At 51.7% G+C, this 10,486-nt stretch overlaps 1 protein-coding gene across 1 annotated transcript; it reads right to left on the reverse strand.

Annotated features, from left to right (window-relative positions):
* Nucleotides 1-718: 718 nt before the first annotated feature.
* HOXC4 (homeobox C4) lies at nucleotides 719-3,909 on the reverse strand. The gene is made up of 2 exons (XM_020895004.2): nucleotides 2,377-3,909; nucleotides 719-1,892 (listed from the first exon to the last, which is right to left on the reverse strand). Exons 1-2 carry the CDS (start codon nucleotides 2,813-2,815, stop codon nucleotides 1,537-1,539), a joined length of 795 nt encoding a protein of 264 aa, XP_020750663.1. The 5' UTR covers nucleotides 2,816-3,909; the 3' UTR covers nucleotides 719-1,536.
* Nucleotides 3,910-10,486: the final 6,577 nt, after the last annotated feature.

Consider the following 10,486-nt stretch of genomic DNA (forward strand, 5'->3'; position numbering starts at 1 on the left):
GTTATAGGAAGAAAGGTGATCCCCCTGCCTCTCCCTGTGTCTTTTCTCAACATCTAGCAGGTCCATGATAAAAGTTGGGGGGGGGGAGTGGGGAATAAGAGTGCTTCATTATCTCCAGGCATCAGGCTTTGAGGCCTACCCATGCAAGGGGGCCTCCCAGGCCTCTGGCCTCCACTTCACCCTTCTTTCCAAGTCTAAACAAACAGAAAGCCATCCTGACAGGTCACTTTGCTGTTTTAGAATCACCAGCTCAAAATGTTTCTTCTTTTAAGGAGAACAGGCATGTTGAGAGGCATCTTCCTAATCCCTCAGCCCCAAAGAACTCTCCAAACATGAAAACTCTTCTTCGTACCAACTCCCTAAACTTGCCTTCTAATCTGCAAGTTAGGCAGGCCTACTCACCAAAGGGAAGGGAGACGAGAGGAGACAGGAAGAGACAAAAGAAGGCACTGTGCTTAACTCTAGAAAAGTGAGACCCCCAGGAGAGTCTGGCCCCTACAGACTCAGGGAGGAAGTGCCCTGCTCTTCCACATCCCCTCTCCTGATATCCTCTGCCCCAAACCTTTTGCTGGATCTTCTAAGGACCTTGGGAAACTGGAGTTGAGAGTTAAGCTTTGTGTATTTGCTTAGAGTAAACTTCAGCAACTCTAGAGAGAAGGTGGGATGTTACCAGGCCAGAAGGAGGAGGGGGAGAAAAAGAAACCATCAGACATTGACGTAAAACTAATTCACATCCACTGGTTTATTATTGATCACGGGGCATTTCACATCGACACTAAAATTCTTTATTGCAAGTTTTACAATAATCAAGTAAATTCAGTCCAAAAACACAATAACCACGATGGGGGGTGGGGTGGGGTGTTCTACCTATAGACTGCCTCTCTGAACTGAAAGTTCATTTTTATTTTCTTTTGGCTCCTCAAACTGAACAGCTCTGAGAGGCTCTCCAGATGCATTTAGCTTTGTCTGCTGTCTTCCCCCTTCTCCTCCCAGCTCCCCCCAACAATAATACAAAAGAACTTCATAGCTTTGTTCTCCTTAAAATGACTTCCCCCTCTCTAACCTCCCCTGGTGCATTTTCAATGCAAAAGGCCTAAGGAAAGAGGGGGGAAGGAGGAGGAGGAGAAGGAGGAGTACTGGCTTAAAAATCTCTTTCCTTTTTTCTTTTCCTCATTTCCCCTGAAATGCACCCAAACCAGACCATCACACCTTGTAATATATAATTTTTGCAGTTTTTTTCCTTAAAAAATAAATAACCCCCCAAAATGGCCTTTAAAAAAAAAAAAAAAACCCAGCAGGTACCATGCTAAGACAACATCACATGCTTAAAAGGGTCCTTAACAGTGGAAAGGAGAGAAGGGCAGGGGGCTTGTTTGTTTATCTGTTTTGTCTGTTTGGAATTGACAAGGGGGAAGGTGGGAGGAAGAGAGAAAAGAACCAAAATATATATATATATTAAATTCTATAAATAAGAGTCAATTTGTGTGTGAGGGGAGGATGGGGGGCCTGGGATGGGGGCAGGGTGTGAGTTATGTTTTATAACCTGGTAATGTCCTCTGCCCGTTGCTGCTCCGGCGGCGTGGCGCTCTGGGAGTGGTCTTCAGAAGTGCCCGGGGTGGCTGCGGAGAGGGTGCTGGGCGCAGCGCCGGCCGGGGGCGCTGACCTGACTTTGGTGTTGGGGAGTCGGTGGTCCTTCTTCCATTTCATGCGACGGTTTTGGAACCAGATTTTGATCTGCCTCTCAGAGAGGCACAGCGAGTGGGCGATCTCGATCCTTCTCCTTCGGGTCAGGTAGCGATTGTAATGAAACTCTTTCTCTAATTCCAGGACTTGCTGCCGGGTGTAGGCTGTCCTCGAGCGCTTGGGTTCCCCTCCGTTATAATTGGGGTTCACTGAGGGGAGGGGGGAAAGCAAATAGTGGGGTTCAAAGGCAGCAGGCTCCCCGCCCCCCACCCTCACCCCATCCTCAGCTCTGTTGGAACAGGAGGAGGGGGTGATGGAAATAAAGTCATCAAGCTAAATGGGTTATAAAGAAGTTGAAGGGAGCTGGAGACTTTGTAGTGTAATAAGAGGGGAATCCTCATTGTAACGACACTGAATTATTTATGCGCCCTTAGAAAGCGAGCATAGTTTTCACACATACATAACAGATCGTAGCACATGGCTCGGACTGCCCAGAGTAGCTAAGCCATAAAATTTATGGGGGATGTAATTACCCATTCTCGCTCGTAAATCCAGTTCAATTGTGCTAACCCAGAGTCGCTCCTGGAGAGAGAGGGGGAAGGAGAGAAAGGAGGACGGGGCCGGCGGGGGCCGAGGAGGGTGGGGAGCGCTGGGGAAGAGGGGAGGGGGAGAGCAAAAAGCAAAGTTGCCTACCCGTGCTAACGTGGATTTTTTTCATCCATGGGTAGACTATGGGTTGCTTGCTGGCGGCGCTGGAGGGATGGTCAGGGGCTGGCTGGCTGCAGGCTGGCGGGGCTGGGGACGGGGAGGCGGAGGCGCCCGAGAGAGGCGCCGGCTCGCAGAGCGGCTGTGATTTCTCGGGGTGGTGGTGGCCCGCCTGGGCCGGCCCGTGGCCTCGCGAATTGCCCGGCCCCTGGAGACTGGTGCAGCTATACTGGCGCTCAGGGTAGCTAGGGCGCGGAGGCGGTGGTGGGTACAGCTCCTGATGGTGATGCTGGAATCCCGATTCCCTGGTCCGGCCGTAATATTCCGGACTGTGTTCAGGGATGTAGCTATTTTGCGAATATTCTTCGCATGGAGGAAATTTCGGATCGATGTAGTTAGAGTCCATCAAATACGAGCTCATGATCATTAATTTCTGGAGTGGAAAATAATTTTTCTCGCTTTGTCGTTTTTCTGCTCCATAAAGCCCTCCTACTAGCTAGCGACCCTGTAAAGTTACTTTCACCATGTGACTCCGCCGGCCAATCACACGGAGCAACCCAGTCCCCGGATAAGGAACCGAATCGCTTTATTCAAAATGTATCCAATTTTTTTTGTGTGTGGTGGTGGTGGTGCTGCTGGGGGGTGGTGGTGGTGATGTGGGGTTCGCTGGCAGGGGCTGGGGTGCCCCCAGCACACACCCCTCCGACTGACAACCTCCCCTGCAAAAGGAGATGGGAAGCCCCCAGCTCCTTTCCAAAGCCTGGGCATTGGGAGGCTGTTGGGAGGCTGTAATTCAGCCCCCTCCCAGAGTCTCCCCTTGGTTCTCCGGTGTACCCCTCGGGCCTCGGCTCCCGAGCTTTTCCAGAGGTCCCCATTCATGGCGATCCTGTCTCAGTCTGTGTAGGTCACGGGGCAGCGCCCCTCTTTCGCAGGAAGAGGAAGTTGAATGAGGACTGGAGTGGAGGTTGGATGGGGAGGGGCCCATGCTGAGCCCAGGAGGCTGGTGAGCCTGTGGTACCCCCACATCCAAGGAGACCAGAGTCCAGCCCTCTTCTCCATACACACTCACCCAACCCTCTGGCCAGGGGGCCGGCGAGGCAGGGTCCCAGCTGGACCGGGCAGGTAGAAGCAGCGGGATGCAAATGATTCTGACGTCATTTCTGGAGGTCTGGGGGTTGAGCCCCCCGCTGAAGAGAGACAGGAAGTGGTTGGCAAAAGCATAGTTCAGAAGCCTTGCCCTCCCCAAGTGCCCACTGACCCTCCCTGCCCAGCCCGGAGCAGAGGATCTCTTCCGCTGGCAGTTGTCTCTGCTCTCCATTCTGCCTGGCCCGCGGCTTTCTGACAACTACTTCCAAGGCCGGTTCCCGAGGACTTGGGGCAGCGGGGAGAGCACTCTGCTAGGGGCCAGTCCCCTGGGATGGTGCCCAGCCAAGGCCCTGGGAGCTCCTGTCTCCATCCCCACAGAGGGCAGACCTAGCTAGGAGGAAGGCCTGCGTGAGTAGAGCCTGCTTCCGGCCAGGGACTGTATCCATGTAACACATGTGTTTACATGTAAACACGCATCTCCCAAGGGTCAGCTCCAGGCTGCCTTCCAAAAGCTGAGGGGTGAGCTCACCAAGCCGGGGAGGCTGGGCGGGACTTGGGGGTCTCCAGCCCATTCCTGCGCCCTCCCCTCTCTCTGGCCTCCCACCCACAGGAATAGCCGTGATGGTGGGGTGGCAGGGCCATGGAGGAGGGAGGGGGCAAGAAGACCTGCTTTCTGACACCCCCCCCTCAGCTAGGGGTGGCCACGTCATGCCACCAATTCTAATTAACTGATCCCATAACTCAGAGTTAGGGGGGGTGGCAGGAGGGAGAGCCCAGGGAGGGAGCTGGGTCCCCTTGTTGCACTTGATAACAATTATAGTTTAAAATCATAGCTTGCCGGGGCTCGGCTATATTTTACTTGATAACAATAAAAGTGACACATAAAGTTAACTGTTTATGTTTTATTTATTAGACTAAATCTGCCAGCGGTGGTAGGAGCGCTTGCCTCGTCGCTACAGCTTTTATAGGGCTGTAAAACGTCATAAATCAGTCTCGCGGAATCGCCCGCACTCTTTGTGTCGGCGGCGGCGCAGGGCTGGCGGCCGCTGGCTGCCTGCTCCCTCCTTTCCACGAAAAGTCGTAATGTGATTTTTTTCCCCTCTGATTTTATTATTATGATCGCCGCTGTGATTAGTCAATCTACCTTTAATTCGCCGCCCTACGCTGCCTCCTCCCAGCCCAGCCTGGTTGACACTTGAATAAGTACCTTTTAAAACGGCATAACAACTATTTGAGGGTTTAATTAGAACATCTGCAATTAAGGGAATGAGGAGGGGAAAGGGAAAAAAAATAAAACCGTTGTGAGAGGGAGGCTGAAGGCGGGAGTTTCCTAACCTGTCTCTCACCACCTTTGGGATACCAGAGAGGGTTCTCACTTCCAAATTAGGGCTCACACTGAGGCTGGAGAGCTGGGCCACAACCGATGCCCCAAAGGACTGATTCCCCCTGCCTGGGCCCCTGGCCACCTTTCTTTCTGCCACGTTCAAGCCCCCCTGCCCTACGCTCACCAAGAGCCAGTACTTGGGAGTCCCTGGAAACCACTTGCCCAGAGGTCAGTGCCCACTCACTGCCACTAGATGGGAGAGAGAACCAGAATTCCCTGGAAGCTGACCATCTCCTAGAGGTGATCCTCAAATTTCCAAAGTTGGTTGAGAACTCCTGCCCACTCTTATCCGGGACCCTCTGCGTGTGAAGATTGGCTGGTTTGGTTGGAAGAGGAGCTTGAGACTGTGAGAAGGTGAAGGCTGCTGCTTAGTTGGTAGTGATTCGGGGTTTATTATTGGTGCTGGGGGGTGGGTTAATTACAAGTTGTTAGCAGTGCCAAAGGGAAACCAATGCTGACTGCTGTCCTACATAAAAATTCTGAACCCAGCCCCAGCCCCGCCACCTGGGAAGGGGCAGAGCTCCTAAGAGCTCAGGTAGGGCGGGGGAAAGGTTGCTGAAGGAGAAAGCCTTCCAGCCCCACCCCCATCCTCCCTTCTAGGCCTGCACCTGGATCAGGCTGCCCCACCCTATGCTGGCCAGGAATAGTCTCACCTCCACCTGGCTCCCCTCCTCCCAGCCCTCACTGTCACCTTCTACCAGCCCTGCCCCTGCCTCAACTTGCTTTTCTTCCTTCTTTTCACCCTCTTGGGCTTGCTAGGAAGTCCTTTCCAAGGCACGGCCCATCTTACACCCCCACTCCCCAGGATTCTGAGCTCCTGCAGGTGGGTCGAGGGAAGGGAAGCGCGAAACCCACTTTGGGCCAGTGAGTGTAGGTAGATCCAAGAGAGTTCAGATGCCTTCAACTGAATGTCAAGTCTATGTGCATTCATACTATTAATATTTATTGCTGTATTAAATGCCTCCTTATGCAGCCATAAATACATGGAGTTTTCTTTCCAGGTTTGCACAGCTAACTTGACATTTGGGTCCAGAAAGTGAAATCTGGGAGATTTCGCCAAATTTGTCCACATGCATCTACATCATTTACCAAAAAAACTCTCTTTGGGCTCCTATATCTCAGTAGCAAGAAAGTCGCCTATCACATGAAGAAAACAGCAAGCCAGAGTCCGCTACACAGACACACACATACAAACATTTTCACCTGGATATTATTGCGAGCACAGAAATAAGATCCCTTCTGAGGGCTCCTGTACTTAGCATTAGCTTAATGGGTTGGGGGGGCACTAAAGCAGCTCTTGTCCATGATGAATCCTTGTATCTCCTTTTGTGTTTCATCCTCCTGCCTCATCAGCCCAGGGATCTCCAACCCCTGCTCTGCCCTCTACCTCTCTCAGCCCCAATTTTATTTTTTTATTTTTTCTGATCACCTTTTGCCAGCCTCCAAACAATCACTCTCCGAATGCTACCCGCATCCCTCCTCCCCCTCATATTCTTTCTAAATCTCGATCTGGTTTCTCTTTCGGAAACGTGTTTTAGTACAAAGCGCTTCCCTTCTGACACCGCTGAAGAAAAATATGTGTCCATTGTGTGCGAGGCCTTATTGTGCCCGGATTACCATACTGACCGTTGGATAACCCATATTCCTCCCCTCCCCAGTAACAAGCTGCCGGCTGAGAGACCTCAGCGACTCCACTGATTCTCTGCTGCATTAAAATCTCACCTCTCAGACTCCCTGGATTTTCCTAGGGAGAAAAATAGTGAGAGCCAACTCAGGATTTGGAGGGCAAAGAGAGGGGAAAATGAGGGTCATTCCTTTCCCCACTCTCAGAAGGGCAGGATGTGACTGTGTGCGCGCGCGTGTGTATATGGTTTTTGTTGTTGTTTTAGAGATTAAACATTGCAACACATCTCTTTCCTCTTCCTCAAATAAATTGACTTTTTGATGGTATACAATCAAGTAATTCATTTCATTTTTATTTTTTTTTCTCCAAGCAACTTGCAAACCCCAAACTAAAGCAAGGCTCCCATTTTCCCCTGCTGTGTGTGTATATGTATATATGTGTGTGTTTTGTCCTCTTCTAATGCCAGCAGGCAGGGCTAATGTATGCAAAAGAATATGCAAATGCTTAATTGATTTTTTCTTAAATCTCTTGTCAGTAAAAGTAATGAATTGGTCTAAAATGATTTTAATAACCCAGACGTGTCACCAGAAAATACTCAACCTTTTTTTTCTCCTGGAATCGCTTATAGTCTCAAAAAAAAAAAAAAAAAAGCAATCATGGAATGTTAATTTGCCCCCCTTTAAAATATTAAAGATGAATTTCTCTTGTTTGTTCGGAGACCATAGGCAAGGTCCTCTTGTGAATTTCCCCCTCCTTGCTTTGCCTTCCTTGGAATTCAATTTTCCTCAAATCTCATTTAAAGTGGCTTTTTAAAAAGTGGCCGCATTTTAATATTGGTTAGACAGAGTGACCTGCATTTCACCTCGGGTGTTTGACTTGTTCCAATAGGTCACTGCCATGGGGTTATTGATGGGGAAACTCCATTGAAATTTGTCTCTTCGCAAATGGCCTTTAGATCTTCCAGTGAGTTCAATAACTAGTTATAATGTGGAAGGGGAAAAATGAAGGCCCTGGGCTAACGAATTTGATGTTTCATTTTTATGCTGGAGAAACTGTTAGTTAGAGGTTGGGTTCCCCATCCTCTTCTTTGCTTATCCTAGCCTCACTGACCCCTGCTCCCCACTCAGGATTATATCCTCTTTAAAACTGGGGTGGGGGTGTCCCTTTTTCCCTTTGATGAAAGCTTTAATTCTTATTTTTGTTGTTATTGAAAAATTCTGACAGTGCTGCAGGAAGCTTGCGCTGCTGAGTATTTCTAACTTGAACTTTCCTCTTGGGGGGGGGGGCGGTGAAAGGACTTTTAAAGCACTCTAAATGTGGTTTTGAAAGATTTAGGAATTAGGCTGGTTTAGGGTAGCTTCCAGAGAGCTGACCTGGTTCTCCCAGAATGAAGAAGCCGATAGGTAGGTGGGATTCCTTTTCGGGTTGATGAGGGCATCTCAAGATACTCTAATCTGTTCTTGGCCTCAGAGCTGCCAGGGACTCATGGGTTGAGGCACCCTGGACCAAGGAAGGCAGAGACAGAGAGCCAAGGATAGAGGGAGCTTCCATGGAGCAAGCAAGAGAATCCTGGGTGTCCTCCAGAGTCAGAATTCATTCATGGGGACTTAGCCAGGTAACTGCTTGCTGAACTCCATAAGAAGGGTGCCTGGCAAAAGCCCAGTGCCCCAAAATGATGTGTTTTACTGGAGAGAGCAGAGGGGAAATGATTGGGGTGGGTGATGAAGATTTTATAAGGTGTTCCCTTTTTTTCTGGAGTTCTTAAGGAGTGGGGGAGGAAAGCGCAGGGAAAGGGAGGAAAGGTCTTCATTTTATTCTCCCCAATTACAGCTAGGTTGGACAGCCAGTGACTTTTCCAAAGAAGCCTCTGTGAGAAAGGGCTGTGGAGAGCTCTTCTCTCAGGCTGACCCAGCCATACCCAATCATTACCATCATTAACCTCAATAATAACAAGAACATCATTCCTTCACAAACAGAGCTCCCTGCGTGCCTTCTTTCCTTCCTCCAGAAACTGTTCCCTTTCCTTCTCTGGGGTCCCTGGGACCCCTAAGGGATCCGGTTAGCTCAGGCCCAAGTTTCCCGTTGATAAGCCTACCCACATGCCTTCCAAGCCTCTGTCCTTAGATGAGTCATTCTAAAGGCAAGCCTGGATTCCTGGGTTGGGGGAATCCAGAGGGAGGGGAACATGTAAGTGCCTGAAACTAGGGGACCACCTTCCTCTATCCCCTTAAGCCCGGAGGCAATGTCTTGGTGCCACCTGCACTCTCAGACAAACTTGCCTGGACAGATCCGGGCACTCCTGGGATCTGGGGAGCTGTCTTTCACTGCGTGCCGCAACCCCATAAAAATGGGGGAGCCCGGGAAAGGCCCATCGGTCGGTTTCAGGATCCGGCCTGGAGGAGGACAAACAGCCTGCTCGCCCCAGCCTAGCGGGAATCAATAGCGATCTGTGATAAACCTCCCCGCAGCCCCTCGCGCTCCCGGCCGCGGCGGGCGAGCCCCATCCCCGGGCCACTCACCCGCCTCGGCCCACACCTTGGCCGCCTCCTCGGAACCCGGGACTCCCAACCTCGGGCCTCTCCCTTTCCCCGTTTTAATTACGTGATTGATTTTCGCTTTGGCCGCGTCGGGACGCCTCTGCCTTCAGACTGTTTAAAATTTTCGGCTCCCTTTTCGCATTTCCGAGTCCTCTTGAAGGGCCGTCGTTTAGAGACTGGCCCTGGGGCGGCTGGGTCGGGACTGGGCTGCGGCCTCGCTCTACACGCCAACGAAATGGTCCTCCGGGGCTGGGCGGCGCGGCCCGCTCTGCAGCCGGCCCACCGCGCGGGGCTCCCACACTGCGCTCCTGCCCCTCCGCTCTGCTGAATTATTTTGTGCTCCATTATTCTCTGATAGAAAAATATTCCGGGTTGGAGTGAGCACTCCACGCCTGGGCTCGGAGCCGGGCTCTCGGCTTTTTTGTGTTGTCTCTTCACCGGCATGAAGTGTGTATGTCTGGGAAGGTCAGGATGGAGACCCGAGGAAGCGCGGTGCCCAGGCAGCAGGCTCGGCGGGGAACTCCAGCCGCTCCCCCCAAAGACCTGGCCCCGCTGGCGGCCCAGAAGCGCCGGAGAAGCGGATTCGGCTGCAACTTTCCGCCACTCGGCCCGCGTGGGACCGCAGGGCCGGCGACCCCCAGCCCGAGCACTGGGCTGTTGGGTCTGATTTTCTCCCCACCCCCAGACAGAGGCCCCAGCGCTCCGGCAGCCCCAGCGGGCACCCGAGCGGCCTCTGGGAGGAGGCACCCGGGTCGGCAACACGCGGGTCATCCCTACACCGGAGGGACCGAAGGTGAGGCGAAGAAAGGGGGAAAGGGGAGGCATTTTCACGGACGGGAAGACTAGATTTGGGGTGGGGAGAGGACGGGGAAGACGCGAAAATTTAAAAAGGAGCCCCCTTTCCCACCGTGGCTGACTTTCCCTTTCTCTCCTCCTCCGGACAAGAAAAGAAACCCTCCTTTTTCCTCCCTAAACTGCTGGTCTCCTGCTTAATCTCTCATCTATTTACAAGTAATAAACACTTCTCTGATTATTCTCCCATGTCCTGTTCATTCTTTGATCTTTTCCGAAGAGGCAAACTATGAGTTACTATTAGCCCTATTTTATGATTCTATTTTTCCCTCAGGGAGAGGAGGGAGTTGGGAATGTCTTTCTCACTGGGGAAGAAGTTCAAGGAAACTTGAGTTGATCACAACCTTCTCCCCTGTCCCCCACAACCTGCAACACCCCAATCCTTGCTCCCCCAGCCCCCCTTCCCCCGCCTGCCTGGCTATTAGGATTCTGGAGACGTTGGCATCTGTAGCAATCATTAGTCAAAGCCGCGGAAGCCGAAGGAGCCGAGGAGTTGGACAGAAAAAATCTTGGAAATGATATACAGGAGCCACGGAGGCATCAATCCCCGGCCGATAAGAGCTCGGCTGCCGGGAGTGAGGCAGCCGCTTAATTGGGCCCTGGGCACCAAGAACA

Source organism: Odocoileus virginianus, chromosome 24 (assembly GCF_023699985.2).
Source record: "Odocoileus virginianus isolate 20LAN1187 ecotype Illinois chromosome 24, Ovbor_1.2, whole genome shotgun sequence".
Taxonomy (NCBI): domain Eukaryota; kingdom Metazoa; phylum Chordata; class Mammalia; order Artiodactyla; family Cervidae; genus Odocoileus; species Odocoileus virginianus.

What these genes read in the sequence shown, in the direction of transcription:
- HOXC4 (XM_020895004.2), bottom strand. Translation starts at nt 2,815, where the DNA reads ATGATCATGAGCTCGTATTTGATGGACTCTAACTACATCGATCCGAAA. An exon ending in AAAAATCCACGTTAGCACGG is followed by an intron (nt 1,893 to 2,376) that starts GTAGGCAACTTT and finishes CCCTCCCCTCAG; the next exon opens with TGAACCCCAATTATAACGGA.